Source organism: Tiliqua scincoides, chromosome 3, assembly GCF_035046505.1.
Source record: "Tiliqua scincoides isolate rTilSci1 chromosome 3, rTilSci1.hap2, whole genome shotgun sequence".
Classification (NCBI taxonomy): Eukaryota; Metazoa; Chordata; class Lepidosauria; order Squamata; family Scincidae; genus Tiliqua; species Tiliqua scincoides.
Window position 1 is genome coordinate 206,539,046 of NC_089823.1, and position 20,396 is coordinate 206,559,441.

General features: G+C 43.6%; 1 protein-coding gene across 1 annotated transcript; it reads right to left on the bottom strand.

The window, feature by feature from the left end:
- Positions 1–3,361: 3,361 nt before the first annotated feature.
- On the bottom strand, positions 3,362–17,139 carry AP1S3 (adaptor related protein complex 1 subunit sigma 3). The gene is made up of 5 exons (XM_066621512.1): positions 17,128–17,139; positions 10,853–11,031; positions 6,476–6,584; positions 5,289–5,426; positions 3,362–3,617 (listed from the first exon to the last, which is right to left on the bottom strand). Exons 1-5 carry the CDS (start codon positions 17,137–17,139, stop codon positions 3,582–3,584), a joined length of 474 nt encoding a protein of 157 aa, XP_066477609.1. The 3' UTR covers positions 3,362–3,581.
- Between the last annotated feature and the right edge of the window lie 3,257 nt (positions 17,140–20,396).

Here is a 20,396-nt window from a genome sequence, read left to right on the forward strand (position 1 = left end):
ATAAGGAAGGTGCCCCAGCCCCGTAATCATCTTAGTCGCTCTCTTTTGCACCTTTTCCATTTCCACTATGTCTTTTTTGAGATGCGGCGACCAGAACTGGACACAATACTCCAGGTGTGGCCTTACCATAGATTTGTACAACGGCATTATAATACTAACCGTTTTGTTCTCAATACCCTTCCTAATGATCCCAAGCATAGAATTGGCCTTCTTCACTGCCGCCGCACATTGGGTCGACACTTTCATCGACCTGTCCACCACCACCCCAAGATCTCTCTCCTGATCTGTCACAGACAGCTCAGAACCCATCAGCCTATATCTAAAGTTTTGATTTTTTGCCCCAATGTGCATGACTTTACACTTACTGACATTGAAGCGCATCTGCCCTTCACTGCACAGTTTAAATAGTATTAATAGTATTTGAAATGCGTAGCATGGGGGAGACAAGTGCACAAGTGCTCTTAGCCCACAGTGTGGAGAGAACCCTCCACATGATCTAGAAGCCTAGAATAGCAGGATTGCCCATTGCAGGGAGAGTGCCCTTTGTGTGCTTACATATCCTCATCATGCAGCTATTCAACTGAATGCACATGGGCCAACCCCTACACATGTTTGCTCATGCTGGATATATTAGAAGGACAAAGTCTAAGGTCATTAAGAGACCTGTCTAACGTGGGAGACTCACAGTAGATCAGGAGGGATGAGCCTTTGAGGAGTTGTGCTATGACAGAGTAACTGTTTTTAGAGACCAGGACTGGTGACTTCATCACTTCCAATTTCTGCGATCCACAGTTCAACTGTGTTCCAGCCACACTTGAGCTTCTTCTTTTTTTCAGAACCCTAAGGGCATATCAGTGTGTTGTCACCAAAAATATCTACTGCAGTCCTACATTTGCTTAATCACTCATCCAGTCTTGTTGACTTCCAGCTTCCTTTGTTTTCTTTAACATGGACTGCTTTTCCAAGTCATGCACAAGCACCTACACAGTTTAACACACCAAATGTTAATCTATAGCTATTTATAAGCTACTATAACGTACATTCATCCATCTCTCTCCCTCCCCCCCCCACATAGAAATATCACATTGACATCAATATGGCAAACATAGAGAGAAGGAAAGTTACTGTATTTTTCAAAAAGAGCAGTATTATGCTAAAAGCACTTACTCTCTTACCAGAATTTAGGTAGCAGAGGCAAAAAAAGTTATGGCTCATGTGAAGGTGGCAATGTGTATAACAGAACTAAATATTTACTTGTCATGCATGATGATGTAAACTTTAGTAAATTTGATGATGTAAATTTCCTTTAAAAATGGGTGTCTAACTTTTTTTTTTTAAGAAATTGAAAGTGGGTCAGGAGATTGGCAGCCCAATCCTATGCATGTCTACTCAGAAGTCTCATTAGAGTCAATGGGGCTTACTCCCAGGAAAGTGTGGATAGGATTGGGCTGTGGGTCAGGCAACAGAAGGTGTCCCCAAATAAATGATAAAATGCAAAGAAAGCAAGGACTTGAATACTGGAATGATGTGTTGAGAAAAAAACTACTAAAACAAATAGGTTTCAAACTCATACTGACATGCCTGAGAAGGAAAAGAAAAGCCCCATAACGGCTTTAATTAATTAACACTATCGGCATTAATTAATTAATTAATTAATTAATTAATTAATTAATTAATAAGAAAAAGTATTATGCAGAGAGTGCAAGGACTGGAATGCAGGTTGGGCATCCCATATCTGGAATTTTGAAATCTGAAGTATTCTGAAGAATGCAATATTTTTGAGTGCCAACATGATGTTTTAAGGCAAAAAACAAGGGAAAGGACTTACCGCACCAGGATGCCTGCCCTGGGGACTTCTGGAAGAGGCCTCACTGGGAGAGTGAGACCTGTTCTAGTACGACCGCTGCTGTGCTGATCGGCTGATTGGCAATAGCACTGGTCTCGATTACTTTCTGCCTTCAACCAGTGCAGCCTGCCCACCACCTGATCTGCAGTCACATTTATTTTGCTAATTACCTGCCCTCATCCCCACCTTTACTGGCAGGAGGAGGGAAAAAGCGGCTGCACTGATCTCTACAGTACTGTTCTGGTCCACCTTACTGTACAGATGGTTGCACTGATCTCTGTAAAAAGTGGCTGATCTCAGGGAAAGAATAGCTGCACTGATCATGCAAGTATTCCAAAATATGGAAAAGTCCGATATCCTAAGCACTTCTGGTCCTTAGCACCGTGGATATGGGATGCCCGACCTGGACTGGGGTAACTTGTTTGGAAAGACTATTTCTAAAGAATTAATACTGGCCCTCCTAAGGGAAACTCTAACCCCTCCTGCACTATGAAAGCCACTAGTTGAATAATCTGATGGAACAAGAAGGAATAAGTGGGATAAGATGGTGGATCAGTATGGAAAGGACCTCAAATTAAATTCTCCAGTTAAAGCCAAGACATGCCCCTCCCACCCCAAAACCCTGTCTCTGTAATGTAACATTTCTCCAAGGAGTTTTGACAGATTCTTGGGATACTCTTGACTAGAATGCATCCACATGGAAGACTAGAGAGTTTGTCAATTTCTCAACTCACTGTTCTCCCCCCCCCCCCAATTTCTAGCTGCTGTAGAAGGTTAGGGCAATGGTTCCCAAACTTTATTGATTGGTTGCTCCCTTGACCTACTAGGCCATTGGTCATGCCTCACCATTAGGGATACAAACCTATACATTGTATAAGGTGGCAGGTTTTTCACAAAGATTCCATTGCTCCCCTGGCTGGTTTACTCAGCTCCCCAGGGAGCCACAGCTCACAATTTGGGAACCACTGGGCTGGGGGAAAAAACAATGGAATAAAGAAGACCTGAGCAGATAAATGACTCATTGCTCATTTGGGATTTCTTTGTGTCAGCTTGGTAAGGATGCCAAATTGAACAAAAGGGGTTAGGTTTATCTCATTTCTCCATTCACCCCCAACTGAATGCATGCTCCTAGTTTAAAGTTACTTCTGCAAAATTGATGTATGACAGGCCTGTAATGTGTTGACACTCTTGATATGAACACCCGCATTTACAAATCCATTAACTCAGACTGCTTGGAGTAGAAGACTGCCGTCAGAATTATTTGAAAATCAGAATCCATCAACACCTGAAGTTTTTGCAAAATCATTATTATTAATCCAGAAAAATGATCACATTCCAAAATAAATGGCTTTAATACAAAATTATACTGAATAGGTCAGAACCTGACCCAAAGTCATATAAATATCTTCTTCAAGTATTCTAGTATCAATTTTTAAGAATTACAAAAGTTGGTAACTAAGAATTGTCCTAAAAATAAGACATTCAATCTAGACAGCCAGAACGGTTAGATTAAGCTTTAAAAAATTTATAGAAAGTTTAATATACATACGCTACTTCATGCGTATACTTCATGTTACATGCTACTTTATATGAGCTACTTCAGTTGACCTTCATTTTGACTGTATATGGACATATCCCTTTAGGAACTTCATGGAGGTTTTTTATGTTTCCAAAATATACTGTCAGATATATATACAAAGTATGCAGCATCTTCTTCTGCTTCTGTAGGTTCTAGTTAAAAGGCAGGCTTGCTCATGTATTCTTCCATTGTCTGCAACAACAACAAAAACAAACAAAAAGTTGTTAACTCAATTATAACAAATTACGCATAGACTATGTAATGCCTGAGCAGGCATCCTGTGATCATGGCTTTGTCCAGGAAAAAAATCACTGGTGGCCAGTTCCAGAATTGCCCATTTAGATCACCCATGACTTTTATCCATGTGAGCTCACACCTGGGACAACCATGCATTTCTGTGGACAAGAACTGTATTGTTTAAACTGGCCCTTAGGCGCAGACACAATACTTTCTGGACTAAATCGAACTGCCCATTTGCTCTGGTCATAAACAAGCTGGCAATTGTAATCACTACATCAGCCTGAAACTGGTTAGGGCGAGGTCTTCATGCTGTATCATTAACTACATGGCCCCATAAGTGAAGCACTACATACCACTGGCTTAACTGCACTGTTTGTCCCTAACCAGCTTTACCAATCTTCATGAGCAGAACAAGACTGCCCAGAGCAAAACCTATTTTTAGTGTTTATTTGTTCATGGTATTTTCAGTTTATGTTCAAGGGACTTTATAGCTTAAGGGAAGGGGGAAAACAGATTTCTGAATAAAAGGCTTATTCTCTCAAATGAGTTACTGCAAGGTTTATTACTTGACCGAAATTGAAGGTGCCAGAACAACTTAGTGGGCTTTAAAGTTATCAGGCTGGTCCTTTATGTTCCCACTTTTTGCACAAAACAAATTGAAAAAGTAGCTAGGCCTTCCCCCCCCCTTCCTACATTCAAAAGACTGAACCAAACGCTCCATCAAGCATTTAAAAAACGGTGTGAGCAACTCATTTACCTTCCAAGGTAAATAGCACTTCTGCTTAATAATTTGAGCCAAGTGCTTAGAATTTTGAAGCTTAATACAAAAGGAAATCACGCTGTAACAATTGCCTTTTTGCCCGACAACCAGCGCAGTTATAACATATAATAGCCAAAGCGGCTAAGACCTAAGGCAGAGCAATCCTATGCAACTTCACTTGGCAACAAGTCTCAGTGATTTTGATGGGACTTTTGAGTAAACATGTGTAGGACTGCACTGAAAGATAATAAGGATATCAACAAGACTGACAAAAGACCTACTGGTACTTGAGGCAACATGCCCAACGTTGCTGCCCCTCTCCTGGTGATGTGCCAACCCCTCTTTCTCACTAGATCAAAAAAGAGGAGGACAAAGTGAAAGAGGAAGTGTGGACAAGAGGAAAGGAGAGAGGAGCCTAGCAAGTCTCTCCTCTCCCCTGCCTTTCCTCTTCTGCTTTGTCCCCCTCTTCTTTTCCCACTTTGTTTCATTTTTTGGCTTTGTCAGTAGAAAAGAAATTTTATTTGCAAACCCACCCGTGCATGTTACAGAGAAAAATTTATTTGCATTGGCATCAGAGAACTCAAAAGGCTTTCATATCAATATGCATGTTGTAGATTGTTTTAAAGACATTTCTTTTAAATTATCTATTTTTACTTTGTGGCGCCTTCAAGACTAACAAACGTATTTTGTGTATGACTGTATACAACTTTTTGCATTACTTATTTTCTGTCCTGCATTCCTGGGATTGTGCATGTTTCATTTTGTGCTGGCCTATGGCCAAAACCATAAAACTTTGAGTTGAACAAGATACAAAGAGTAGAAATGAGAGGATCTCCTTTTCTTGTTTCCTCTCCTCATCTTACCTCTTGTAACATATCAGCATCCTCTATGGCTTTCACAGCAGATTTTTTGGATGTTTCTTGTATTTCTCCTCCCATTAGAAACTCATCAAGAATAAAATAGGCCTTCTCAAAGTTGAAGATAATATCTAGCTCACACACCTGGTAAGGTTTTAATACAAGAAAAAACACATTCAGGCACAAGCTTATAACACAGAGCATGGGAAAGACTGTCCAAAGGCTGTTCTGTGTGTGCACCCTTGTGGCAGATAGTGAATGCAAATATAAAATTTGTGCACATCATAAAGAGTGTAGCATGAAGACCATTTTAAAGTGAAGTGACATTATAGTGCTTCCTTCAGAGATAAGCCAATATGCATGTGTAGAACTTAATAGTTATTTCTTAAGTATGCTTTCACTTTTTGACAAAGTAGAAACAAAAAGAGACGGATAATGCACCATGTTGGAACTAGAGAAGAACTGGAGCAATGTTTAAAATGTACAAAGTTCCAATCATGGAGCTCTAGCATAATGTATAATTTGCCTTTTTTTTTTTTTTTTTGTAAAGGCTCTACTTTATTTGAAGAAATGAGGACAATCACTATACCATAATGTTCATATATGTTCTCCAGGTGGCAATAGAAACTACAATGAAGGCACCTTGCTACAGATGAATACGACACCTCATGATCAAACTGCAGCCAGGTACCTGTCACATAGGATAAAGCAGCTCCATGGTTGGAGGGGGGTGGACTGGAATGTTGGGACCGGGAGCCCTGATCTGATTTAGCCCTCCTCCTGCAGCTGCTTTCACCTCTGTGGGGAGTAGGAAAGCAAGAGGCCCCATTTTGGCTCTCCCAATCCCATGTCTAGTTCATTCTTAACATGCCAAGCAGCCAATATTAGAGAAAGTTACTTTGAGGCTGAAGATTACAAGAAAGTACCTATTAACAATGTAGGTTCCACAACACATTCTTTGACATACTGAAGGCGTACAGTGATGATAGGAACACCAGTGAGACCAATATTTTGGCAGAGTTTTCTCAGTTAAAATAGAATATTCTTCAGGAAAATATGAAACCACAAACTTGCTATCCCAAAGAAAAATTCCTTAGAGTATAGCCCAACATTCTGTGGACAGGAGGAACAAGAGATACCTGGTCAGGAAAGTAGAAATTGCTCTACTTAATTGGGGGGGGGGGAACACTTACATTGCCAAAATATCTGTCCAATAGCTCTACATAACGATGGACGATCTCTAGGGTCAAGAGTTCATTATCTTGATTCTCTATTGCACAGCAAAAATATAAACTAGCATACCTAAAATGAAAGATATCAGAATAATATTGAGGTGGTTAACCAATACTTAGGGCTTGATTATGCAATCCATTATCCCCCAAGAACAAATTTTTATTCAGTGGGTTTACACATGATGAGTTAAAAGCATGGAGAAGAGCCCTTGTTTAATTAGTACTTCCATCTAAGTGCTCCCAACTTGCACACTGCTGCAACAAGAAGATTGCCATCATCATGAATAGGCAGAAGTAGCAAGAATTGAGTGTAATAATCAGAGATAACGGTCATTATTATTATGAAGTCAGAAATAAAAGCTTCATCACTGCAAAGTCTTCTTCCCAGTTCTGTGTTCCTTGCTAGCCTGAAATTGCTTCTTTTGCACTGTACTGTCATACAGATGCTAGCTTTAACAATGATGCAGACAACAGCTTTTCAGAACCTGGAGGGCTGTAAGTAAAATTCAACAGTATCACTAAATTATAATGCAGGGTTGCACACACACACACCCCCACCCTACTTGACATACGAGGTCAGGACATTTTCTGCTATTGACCCTGGCTTAAAATAGGTGTACAACCCTGGTTTGCTTACAAAATGTACCGTATTTTTCGCTTTATACCTGACCATAAGACGCACCTGACCATAAGACGCACCTAGTTTTTAGAGGAGGAAAACAAGGAAAAAAATATTCTGAACCAAATAGTGTAATAAAATATTTAATAAACTATAACAGAATAACATTTGAACCATGTAAAGTGAACAGCAGTCAACAGTGGCATTAAGAACCATTATCACTGTCATTAACAAATGGAGAGACTTAAAGGTTTGAGTACTCTAGTTTTCTGGAAACCCCAAGAACTCATCATCGCTAGAGTCAGAATTTATGAAGCTCACAAAAGCAGGTGCACACAAACAGGGGATCACATTATCTTTCTGCTACAATGATGTTCTGCCAAATTCCAAACCACTGGGCCTCGTGCCTGCTTAAGGCTGATCAGTCCCCCTTGTGCAACTCACCAGTGCAGCAAGCAAAAGTGAGTCTAGTTCCAGTCCACAGATGCCAAGTAAACCAGTCCCATCAATCAGAGTTACCAAATCAGAGTCCAGAGCCAATAAGCCAAATTACAGTCCAAGGTCAGGTTCCAGGTAGGTCAGTCAAATCCATCAGGGTATCCAAGTCCAGTCACAATCCACAGTCAGATTCCAAATTCAATAAACCCAGTCAGTCTCCTCTCCTACCTCCAACCTGCACTCCTTCAAAACTCACAAACCCTTTCTGCCTCTGGTATTCCTTATATCCCTGAGGGCCCTATTGCTTTCCAGTGGCTGTAGCTGTGCAGCACACTCTGCTGGATGCCCAGGCCTTACCCTTAAAGGGGCCACTGCTGACACCACATCTACCTCCTTACCAGATCTTCCTGGATTCCAATACGGGGGGGGGGGCAGATCTCCATACATACCAGTGCAAAAGCAGGGGAAAGGTGTGGGGGAGGGAAGATCTCTGTATAGACATCACAGCAAGACCAGTTCAAAACCCCTTGCACACAGATCCGTCAGGTGTTCACTCCCTGGGCTCCCTGGACTCACTCCCTAGGCTCCCTCCCTGGGCTCACAAGCCTGCCAGGGGCTCACTCCTAGGGATGCTTGGACAGGAGAGAAGCCTGCGATTGACTCATTTCGCCTGAAGATTGACTGGTAGCTCTCAATCGACATAATGAGCACCCCTGCTCTAGGGGCTTGCTCAGCAAGACTGCCACCCCACCCACGCTTTCCTGGGAGTGAGCCCCAGTGACTCTGAGACTTACTTCTGAGTAGACAGGAGGGCTTGCTCAGCAAGACTGCCACCCCACCCACGCTTCCCTGGGAGCGAGCCCCAGTGACTCTGAGACTTACTTCTGAGTAGACAGGAGGGCTTGCTCAGCAAGACTGCCACCCCACCCACACTTTCCTGGGAAGGTGAGCAGAGCGGAGCAGGCAGGGGGCGGGGCCGGGGGCAGAGTTTTTTGTTTGTTTGTTTTTGTTTTGTTTTGTTTGTTTTTTTGCAGTATTCACTCCATAAGACGCACACACTTTTCCCCCCACTTTTTTGGGGGGAAAAAGTGTGTCTTATGGAGCGAAAAATACGGTAGTTAGAACAAAGTATGATTTGTCAAGTTTGCACACAAATTCCCTCCCTTCATGGAAGGGGGAGGATCAAAGGGGAGCAGCCAGCGTTATGCTAGTTACACTAAAGTGTGGTTTAACAATGTAGTATAATTACATTTGAACCCATCCTCTGTGAAAGAACTACATTCACCCACAGAAACTAGTATTCATGTTTTTCTGGCCTTCTATTGACTAATTTTTGGTTATGCTTCATACTGGCAGAGAGAGAAAATTAACATGTGCCCACAGAAAATAACTTTATTATACTACTTCCATGTGTTTGCAAAAATTATCCTCTATACTTGAAATACTTCTTCGGTACCTTCTCTATATTTTTTTCTGGTCACACATTATTCATATAGATGGCTTCAGAATGCTAAATATTTCTGCACTTCCTCTTCAAATTGGAATATATTCAGTTTAGTAAAAGACCAAGTGGAATCCCCTGGTCACAGTCCAGAGAAAGATCAACCCTCTAAAGTCCCATGTAACTCAACCAGATGGATGTTGCAATCCTAGGCGCGATTACCAAACAGTAATCTCCAATGAATACAATGGGACTCACTTATGAATAAAGATGCTCAGGGTTGGACTGTTAAAATCTTCACAGAAACTTGGATTTCATTCATTTAAAAGCAACTTTATTCCAAAAAATGTTTTACTGCTGGTGGACATTTTTTAGAGATGTTGATCTACTGATGCGCACTTGATGCAACTCAATTTACAACGTGGCTTATTTTGTGTATGGCAGGACTATCCAAGTACGAGCAGCAGAGTCATTCCCCCCTCATGGATGAAGCTCATGGGCTAATCACTATTCTCTCAATGTAACCTGCCTCACAAGGCTGTTGTGAGGCTAAAAAGGTTGGGAATGTCCTTGTAAGCCATCCTGAGCACCTTGGGGGAAGGCTCAGAAATGTAACCTACTGCACAGTTCTATGCATGTCTACTCAGAAGTCTCATTGTGTTCAATAGGGCTTACAGGACAAGGTGTATAGGACTGTAGCCTAAGAAAAAGAAGGTGTATTTCACAGATTTGTTCTGTTGTAGTGTACTTTTTCTACCTGCCCAATCCTAACTGCATTGGAACAGACAGACAGAGTCAGAAGGTGGCTGGAGTACTACACAGATTAAGGGGGAAAATATTCCCTTACCCCAAGTTGCCTTCTAGCCCCCCCCCCCCATGGGGCAAATCACTGGCGCAAAACCAAGCAGTATGTGCTTGGGCCAGATATGGAGGTTAGGATACAGCCTGTGCCGCTGCAGCCAGTCCCACCCCCACCCTGGATCTGATCCTCCTCCCACACTGCCCTCCCCCTGCCCAAATGCCCCTTTCCCACTCCCATTCTGCCTCCCACTACCCTTTCTCACCCCGTGCTGGCCTGCCTGGGCCGGCACAAGCTTACCGTTGCCACCATTGGATCTGGTGCTGGCACACCAGTACACATCCTTGCGCCAGCCTAGCTGACTCACGAGTCATCACGAACGCAGTTTACAGCACATTCATGACACTTGGTGCAGGAGGCCTGCACTGGTCTAGCAAACGTGCAGAACTGGCTTCTCAGTTGCTTTGAAGATCTTGGATAGAAAAACTAGGCAAAAATCCATTAAAATAACTATATCTAAGTACAGTATGCTTTACTCTCTAGCCATTCATTATTTGTTACAATCACCAATTCCAATGAAAGTTGCAATTCTATGCACCCTTACCTGAGAGAAAGCCTCATTGATCACACAGAGCCTTACTTCTGAGTAGATATGCTGAGGCATAGACTAAAATTTTGGATTAAGATCTTAATACTGAAATATGTTTGCTATCTGCCATGCCAATATAATGAAGAGTGAGAGCATGCCATGTTTCCTGTCACAGGTTGCCTTGAAAGGCACAAAACTAAGTAGATATTGACTTCCTTCAAGAGATTGATATAGCAGATGGTTGCAGTGGTTCAGTGCTAAGAGTACAAGCATGAATGAAACCAACTTTGTTCTTCCAGTCAAGACAGAAAAGTTACTCTGATTTATAATCCAGCTCTCTCACACCAACAAGGTGTTAAGAAAGCTTTCAAAGTGTACAAGCTTCCCTCACATTGTGCAGCTCTTCTCAAACCTCACTGTGTGAAAAGGCTGACTTGTAAAACTACTCACACCTTTTGTAAACAAGCTTGAGGTCCTTCCAGTCGACAAAGCTGCTCGTTTTTTGATTGCGAGCCAGAATAATCTGCACAATTTCTCGAGTGATCTTTTTCCTCTCTTTCTCAGGCAGTGTAATAAACCACTTCTGAAGTCTTAATTTTCCTTGTCGGCTGAAGAGCAGTATAAAGTGTATCTGGAAGAAAGAAAACAATTTGGTAAGTCACAGGCAACTGTCTTCCCTTGCAGGGCCAGCCCACTTATGAGGCCAACTGAGGCAGTCATCTCAGGCAGCAGATTGGAAGGGGCATTCCATATCGGTCCTCCTGCTCCTGCTCTCATCCCACTCTCTGGACTGAGGAAAAAGGATGTATGATGAAGCAGAAGAGGAAGTGTGGAGGTGAGGTGAGTGCTGGGTTAGAGGAGCAGGCACCAAACCCCAGCCTGGATCCAGCATCTGGATGAATCCTTCCCCATTGTGCACAGTGTTTACTGTTCTGTGCAACTGCTCCTTCTCTGATCTTCTCTGAGGAAATCAGCTCCTAAGGTGATCTCATCAAGAAGTCACACTGGGTTCGAACTGGGCAGCTCCTGCTGCCTCTTGCCCCAGCAGGCTCTAGGCCCCAATTTCAGGGCAGAAAGGGCCAGCTGGAGAGACTTCCTGATGAGATTTGCTTGCAAGATAAGGAGCAGCTTGGCGGAATGCTAAGCACCGCGTACAACTGGGCAGGATTTTTGGTAACACAACAGTGCCAAGGTTTGAAGACTGCTGGGTTAGAGTGCCTGGCCCAACACCCCTCACCTCCACACTACCTCTTCTGTTCCACCCCCTTCTTCCTTTTCCAATCCAGGGAGTGGGAGGAGGAGAGGTTGGTATATCATCTGGAGAAGAGGACAGCATTTCACATGCAGATGTCAAGAGGTCTTGGGCCAGCCCATTTCCATGCAATTGCATTTCAGTTAAGATTTGCCTGTTATTAAGGACCATGATTTGTGGTTAATGCCATTTTCACTTTGAATAAAGCAGCAGCACAAGAATATTGGATAACAGTCCCAATAGAGCAGGGGTGTCCAAAGTTTTTGGCAGGAGGGCCACATCAGCTCTCTGACACTATGTCGGGGGCCGGGGAAGAAAATAATTAATTTACGTTTAAAATTTGAATAAATTTACATATGTTTACATAAGTGAATATATTAAAGATGAACTTATATGAATAAATGAAGGTCTTGTAATAGCTCAAGACCTATAAAAGGCCTTGCACAAAGCAAGGCTGGCCTTTTCTTTGCTGCTGCTACTGCATCGCAGACGTGAAAAAGCAAGCAGTGGAGGGAGCCCTCATCCCACAGCTCATGCGAGAGGTCAAACAGTCGCCCCCACTCTGAGAGCAGTTACGTCGGGCCAGTGCGGGCTCCAACAAATCTCCCGAGGGCCAGAGGCTCATTGGAGACTGGGGGTTCCCTGAGGGCGGCATTGAGAGGCCTCAAGGGCCGCAAGTGGCCCCAGGGCCAGGGCTTGGGCACCCCTGCAATAGAGAATTTTGGATTATATCCAGTCACTCATTTATTACAGGCAGTCTAAAACGGTTTTATTTTTTCATGGATGGCGGTGTTATCCTAAAACAAAAGGGCTGAAAGCGGTGTTATATGTTTTTATTCCAAATTAATATTTTAATCAATTTTAAAGCATTTTTATCGAGTCTTTAATTACTGTCATATAGGTGATATATATGTTATTATGCCTGTGACTGTCACAGGAATAAAACAGGCATAAAGCACATAACATACACATTCACACACCCCACTGAAGAGCAGAACTACATAGAACTACTTGAATTAAACTTACAGGAGCCATTTAAAATTTGCATGCTACTTGTATGAACAATGTCAATGAACCCAACGCTGCCAAACAAACAAATTAAGACATTGCCAAATTAATAGCAACTTGAACCAACTGAATCGAACATATCACTGAATTGCTATGGAAACAAACTGATATGTTCAAAGCGCAGGAAAAAAAACACACCAACGTAGCGAGGAACCATTAAACACTTGCTTACTCATGAGTAAACACAAATGTGTAGCTCCGTTTCGCTTTCCACAGGGTTCAATATATTTATCAGCTTGGAGGGCGGGACTTCCTTCCCGAATCTGTGTTCATCAGATTCGGACCACTCTGGTGGCATTGCATTCCTCTTGGCCTGCCTTTTCCAATGGATAAAGGCACAATTGCTTAACCAAGAGCAAATGCGCATTGTGGCTCAGTTCCACTTTCCATGGGGCTCCATGCACTTTCCTAGGCATGCTCAGAAGACTCTACAGCCAGTGAAAGCAAAAGAGCTTAGAGGGAGTTCGGAGCTTACAAACACAGTCAGAAGCACTGCAGACGACCCACAGATGCTCCGCAGCCACTTTAATAGGTACATGGTAGTGTTATTCCATGACTGAGCAGGATACTGTGTTTTGTCATTGTGCAAGGCCAATTTCGTGCTATGGCAGTCTTATTTCACAACTACCATTTTAGACTGCCTCTAGTCATGATACATTTGTTGCATGTTATTGAAAATACAAAACTCCTCTCCTGGCATAAAATGTCACTTCCCACCAAGCTTGTTTACAGTCAAAGAAGGACATACAGGTTCCAAGCATCCTTCCTCCCACATATTCTGCAAGTCGCATCACTGAAAAACAATTCATAGTACAATCTTCACCTCAGTGCTGCAGACACCAAGAAATATATTTCATACAATGATGGATATACAGTTTGTCCTAGAAATGTAAAATCTTTAAAGGATAATATTAAGTTAATTTACATGTGATAAAGTAATTAATGCAAGAATTAGACAGAGTTGGAATACAGATTGATTCTTACAGATGTTCTCAGTCAATGTACAGTCTTTTTCCTCTTCTCTTTTTAAAAAATGGAAGATAGCGGTTTTTTGTGCACATAATCAGAACTGACCCTTTCCCAAGCCAGACTCAATCCAATAAGCAAGAACATGTATATACAGAATCCTTATGCTGCCCCATATGATTTAGTATCCTTTTATCCTGCCTTTCCTCCAAGAAGCTCAGGGTAGAGTATGTGATTCTCCTTGACCACTGCTACCCTTGCAACACACCTGGCTGATAGGTTAGGTTCAAGATCACCCAACAAGGTTTCTAGCTGATTGGAAGTAGGAAGCTGGATCATCCTGATCCTAGTCCAGCACTCTAAACACTATACAACATGGTCTCTCCTATTTTATGGAGCCAGCCACTTGCCCAGGTATCCCCCCACAAACATGCGTGACACAAAAGACATGGTTGAAACAGGGCCATGATTTATTCCATTACAAGGGCAGCGATTGGTGCAATGCAACAGGTCCTGCCTATACTCCACCCCCCTTTAGTGCGGGCACCTAACTAGGAAGAGACAGTTCCTATATGAGCCCTCTTTTGGGAGAACCACCTTGACTCAGAACCTGAGCTCGCCCAAGGCTCCCCCAGGTTCTTCATCACCAACCCCTGGAAGCAGGGTCCAGCCAGCTGAATTGTTCTGCCCACCCTGAGCCAGGGAACTACGAAGGTGAGCATCCCAATTCCATTCCAGGGTCAAGCCAGGCTGCCCCTGATCCGGGTAAGCCTTGGGGCTCAGCACTGGCCTTAACCCAGCCTGTTGTTTGCCTGAAGGTAGACACCGGTTCCCTACTTCTCCTCCAGTTCCCGCAATACCCTGCCAGACACGGCCAACCTGGCTGAAAGACCAACAAGAACCCCAAGGGGACAGTTAGGGGTAGGCAAAAAAAGCTTCACCCCATGGCCAATCAGGGGGAAAAGCCAAAAAGCAGCAGGTAATAGTTAGCAGTGGTGTCACTAGGGGGGTGTGGGCCGCACCGGATTTCGTGCAAGAGGGGTGTGATGCACACTAGGGGGGTGACGCGCTAAAATTGCAGTGGTTAGGAGTAACTCCATTATGTTATATACCGTTGGATGTGGAATTTCCAGCAGAATGCAATGTAGAAAACCAGTGTAAAATATCTCCTTTCTATCAAAAGTTATTGGTAAAAACCCAGAAAACAAAAAATGCATGGAGCCCAATGGAAAGTGAAATAGAGCCATATTGCGCATTTACTCGCGAGTAGGCGAACATGCCTTACAGCTCAGTCCTAAGCATGTCTACTCAGAAGTAAGACCCATTAGAGTCAAAAGGGCTTACTCCCAGGAAAGTGTGGCTAGAATTGGGCTGTAAGTCCTTTGGAAAGGGCAGGCTGAGATGAATACAACGACACCAGAATGTTCCTGATTCAATGAATGCAGCCCCCCCAAAAAACACCCGAGAATGAGGTCCCTCCCTCCAAGCTGGCGAATGCATTGAGCCCTATGGAAAGCGAAACTAAGCCACATGGTCGCGTTTACTTGCAAGTAAGCAAACGTGCCTTGGCTCCTGGGCAGGTCAGGCAAGGGAAATGTAAGGCCACCAGAATGGTCCAGCTTTGATGCAACTGGTGCTCAACAAATGCTGCAGAAGGCAGCCCTCCCCATAAAAAGAATGAAACAGATGCTTGACAGGGTAAGGTGAATTTTTTTGTGTTTTAGGCTACAATCCTAGCCACACTTTCCTGGGAGTAAGCCCCACTGACTATAATGGGACTTACTTCTGAGTAGACAGGCATAGGATTGGGCTCTCAGACTTGTAAAGCCAGGTGGGTCCTGATGCTTGAAATATAAGAACTTAAATTGAACTGGGAACTGGGTAGGAATGAAAATCTTACTGATTCTTTTTTTTTTGGGGGGGGGGGGTGTTACTGCAGTCAGGCAACAGAGAAAATTCACTTGCTGGAACAGGGCTAGCTTCCCCTTAGTTAATTATTTGTTTTACTTCAATTTAATTATTTATAATTATTTATTTTAATTTGCTTTATGATGGGTCCTGTCATTCTTAAAAGTGGGCCCCAGTGCTAAAAGTTTGAGAACTGCTCCAATAAGGTGTTAGTAAGTTGACACCCTGGAGGGAGGTGACACCACTAGTGACCAAAATCACTAAAATTACAGTTTGTAAAAATAATACCATGTGTGATCCCTGGGGCATTTGGTGGGCCACTGTGAGATACAGGAAGTTGGACTAGATGGACCTTTGGCCTGATGCAGCAGGGCTGTTCTTAGGGTCTTATATATCAATCAATGTGTAATTTCATGCAGAATGCAATGAAACAAACTGCGTTGAAATATCTTTATTCTATCAAAAGGTACAGCCAAAAAACCAGTGGGGGCGGAGCAATGGTAGATCACCACGCCCACCACCTGGAGTGTTGCCCCGTCCACTACATGGGGTTATGCGCTGGTCTCCTGCACTGAGTACGCGAACCCTAGTGACACCACTGAGTGTTAGATATGATAAGAGGGGAAAAAACAACAGGTACCATACAAAATGCTGAAGGTCAACATTTCTTAACATATTTCACTACTCCCATTGGTTTTAATCTCAGCATTCTTTGGGGGGAGGGAGACCATATGGACATTTATTTTCATGGCACTTCTGTGTGAAAAGTCTTTGTCGCCAAGCACGTTTGGTCCTTGCCAAAGAGTGCTCAGTACCTAGGGCGTGCAAATGGATGTGGCCTCTTACCAGGCAAGCCAAAGATCCCCCGATCCATCAATTCCCAAAATATTCTCCTCTAAGGACAGCATGCTATGCAGGATTGAAGTAGTACTTTTCTTAAGTGCCCCACTTGCAGGGCTGGCCATCATGGTTTGAAGTCATTTTGTAATCCTGGTTTAAAGTGCAATATGATTTGAACCAAGGGATTGATAGGTCCTTAGCAAGCTTTGGCCTTAATTCACATGACCTGGGGTTGCAAAGTACAAACACTATAGGTTGGGTTTTGACCAAAAAAATCTGTCCTCAAATGTCTTCAAAAACATGTTGAGAAGTGATCTTGAGAGGAGCCCTCTCTGGCAAAAGTCTCCGTGACCATAGCAGAGCAGGGGCTGGGTATGTAGGGTACTTTGCTGAAATGCTTTTGTAGACCCCCAGCTGGTAGTGGATCTGATGGCCACCATATTTTTAATCTCTAATGCAATCCCCTACCATTGCATCATTAGACACAATAGCAAGGGTACTACATTAGAAGTAAAGAATGATGCCAATTGTTGGCATGGCTCAAGCCGAACACCAAGTTGTTACAGCTGCTGAGGTGATCCCAAAGAGGGACTGGGGGGAGCCTACCTTGGCAACATGCAAAACACTTTTTGACAACCACCACCTCTTTTGCCACTGGCCCTGGGACCTCAGCCAGTCCTCAGGTTGACTAACCCATGACGCCATTGCGCAGTGTCTCTGTTCCTCTTAACATCCTTGTCTTACTCTTATTATTCAGTAATATGATTCCCCCACATGGAGTTAAGGAAATGAAAAATCTGCACCAACAAAAGTGGGGACACCAAATCTGGTAATAACTCATTTTCTCTTTATACCACCGCTTAGAATTATATGAAGGTTTCCTATAATACAGACAAGGAAATATGATGGAATGAATAGCGAGATATGCCGTTTGATGTTGTAACAATAGGCAGTTCAAATACACACTAAAGATAGAGTAGATAAAATATGAAACAAAAAAGTAAACTCAAATTGTAAAATAAACCTTGCTTAGGGCCCAATCCTAAACAGTGCGTGCCGGCTTACCACCAGCACGCACAGTCACAAATGTGCTGCAAAGCACGTCTGCAGCCCTCAGTGGCTGGCACTGGACTAGCACTGGTGGACCGCCGCTGCTCCGCTGTTCCACAGTTGCCCAAACCACTGGCCAGCGGAGAAGTAGGTGGGGGTGTGGGGGGAGGCAGGGTGGAGGTGTACTGGGACAGAGGGAGGCGGGGGAGGGTGGGGAGGAGGGACCAGTGGCGTTCTGCTCCTCCACATCCAGAGCCTCCATGTCGGGTCGCAGGTCCGACATGGAGGCTCTTGAGTCTATGGCAGCCCAAGGGTTGCTGCAGAATTGAGTAGCCCCATTGCGGGGCTATTTGACTTACCCAGGGGAAAGGGACAAACATCCCTTTCCCCCATGAAGCCACCAACAGCTGCCCTGTTGAGTGCAGGATGCCAAGGCAGCCATTTCGGCACCACGGCAGTCCCAGCCCAATGGGCAACTCAGGATTGGGGAGCCCATTAAGTACAAAATACGTGTATCTATGTTTGATTTGTAAATTAAGTATTGGGGACCTTCAACCAAATCCAATTATTTTTCTGAGACTCTAAACCAATAGTATGATAGTTTAGCAATGTGTGAATTTGGATATATTTGGTTGCTTCTGGATTGAGCCACATAAGAAGCTCTTTGCCTTGTTTCTGTATGCTTGGTTTTTTTTAAAAACAGAGATTACAGATCCTGCAATGACTTTTTTTATCAGGTTCATGTCAAAAGTAGTCCGACAACACCATATAAAATTAAAAAACAAAACACTGCAGACCAGGATGACCTCAAGCACACTCATTTGGGCGAGTCCAGCTTGCTCAAGGTCAACACTGCAATCATAAAAAAATGCCACCAGAACACAACAGAAGTTCAAAATGCCCAACATATACAAGTCATGAACTGGCTAAGTTAAAGCAATTCCTTGAGTAACAGTGCCAAGGTGCAGAATCACTATGCAGTCATCTGCCATAACAAGTCTCTTCAACCAGTGAGCTCACAGGGCAGCAGTTCCCAAATTTACCCTGGTCATGGTGCCCCGTTGCGGAGGTTCCACACCATGAGAGGACGAGATGGCTGCAAGCTTCACTGAGAATGCACAGAAATCATGCAAGATCTTGAAATGGCCGAGATGGTGGTGCCCAGGAAAATAAGAAAGAGGCTAGCAGGGACATCCCAAAGCACCTCTGTGAGTTTGCCACAGCACCCTGGGACACCATGGCGCACTATTTGAGAACCACTTTGAGAATCTCCATTTTGAGAATCACCACATTTATGACCTTCGCTTTATTATTCTGGAAAAAAACTTCAGACAGCTCATACAAATTTTTCTGTAGTTGATGCCTCTTCAATGTATCCTAGTAGTCCATTTACTAGGTCCAAAACAGCAATAGCAACAACCCAAAGGTGAAGCCTCGGTGATCTTATCCCTGAAGGATGCCCTGGCTGGAAACTGAACTCCCTGCCCACGCAAAACAATGGTGTCTTATTGATTTAGGGAAGTGACTCATTTCAGGATCTTCCAAACGTGTTGGTGACACGTCATCTAGTGTATAATATATCTCAGTCTGGGGCAATCAATATACCTTCCTGGTGTTTTTTTCTGCTCCTGGAGTCATGTATCACAATAGCATAATTCTAAAAAGAGGGATACAAGCAGATTAATCAAGAAACCATCTTGCAAGTTTTAGACCTCCATCTCATTGAACATTCTTCTACTGCAGGCCTTTGCCTTATGAATCTAAGGCAGAAACAGACCGAGCTGATTGCAGTATGCCATATACGAGGCTGTGGGAAGGACAAGAGCACAGAGAAGCACAAGTTGCCATGGGATACATGCAGTATCCACTTAGAGCAAAACCACAAGGGCTGCAAAAATAAAGAGGCACAAGGATTTTTTAAGCCATTAAATAAAAACTGAATTTCACAAATTTAATTAGCCAACTGCTGTGTAGGGTAGGAGGAGAGATCAACCCTAGGCTGGATGCTCCAGGTAGGCCACATGAGAGGAGCAGGTGAAATTGGGATGTTTGAGGAGCTAATCAGGCTTTTCATCTCCTCTCTCCCACCATGGCAGAGTGAAAAGGCACAGGCAAAAGAACTTCGTGAGTGAAAAAAAGAGAAAGTTGGGTCCATGAACATATGAAATTGTGTTATTATGCCATGGGTCTATCTAGCCTGGTGCTGCCAATGTTGCCAGCTTTCCTGACAGCAGTCTTTTCCATTCCTACCTGGATACCAGGAACTGCACCTAGGATCTTTTACATGCAGAGCATGTGCTTCACCACTGAGCTAACAGCCCAATCCTAAGCTTCTTGGTGCCCGGAGGAATAGTGACACCAAAAGGCAACTGCTGTATCCTGCGGGCATGCGGAAGCTACTGGAGGTCTCCTTGGGCTTCCCCGAGTAAGGGCACAGACCCCATAATGGGGCTTCTTAGGTCTGTGTCAACTATTTTGCCGGCACATATGAAAGAACCTCGTGTCAGGCTTTTTAGTCCAACACATAGAATAGAATCCAGTGGAAGAGTCCTCCACCCCGCCTCCTGTTATACAGTCGTACAGTATTCAGGGGAAATAATACAGAATCAGACATAGTAGTGTGAGCTACATGGAAGCATGTATACAAAATCTAAGGGGGACATCATGGCACTGAGACAATATTGTCACCTTCACTGCTCAGATCAGACATCTCCTTTGTGAGAGAATAAGAGAACTTGGCTTTAGGGGCTATTGCTGCTTTGGCATGCTGCTCTCCCAGAGAAATTTCTGCTTCCATCCACCAACTCTGTGAGTGAGTGAGTGAGTGAGTGAGTGAGTGAGTGAGTGAGTGAGTGAGTGAGTGAGTGAGTGAGTGAGTGAGTGAGTGAGTGAGTGAGTGAGTGAGTGAGTGA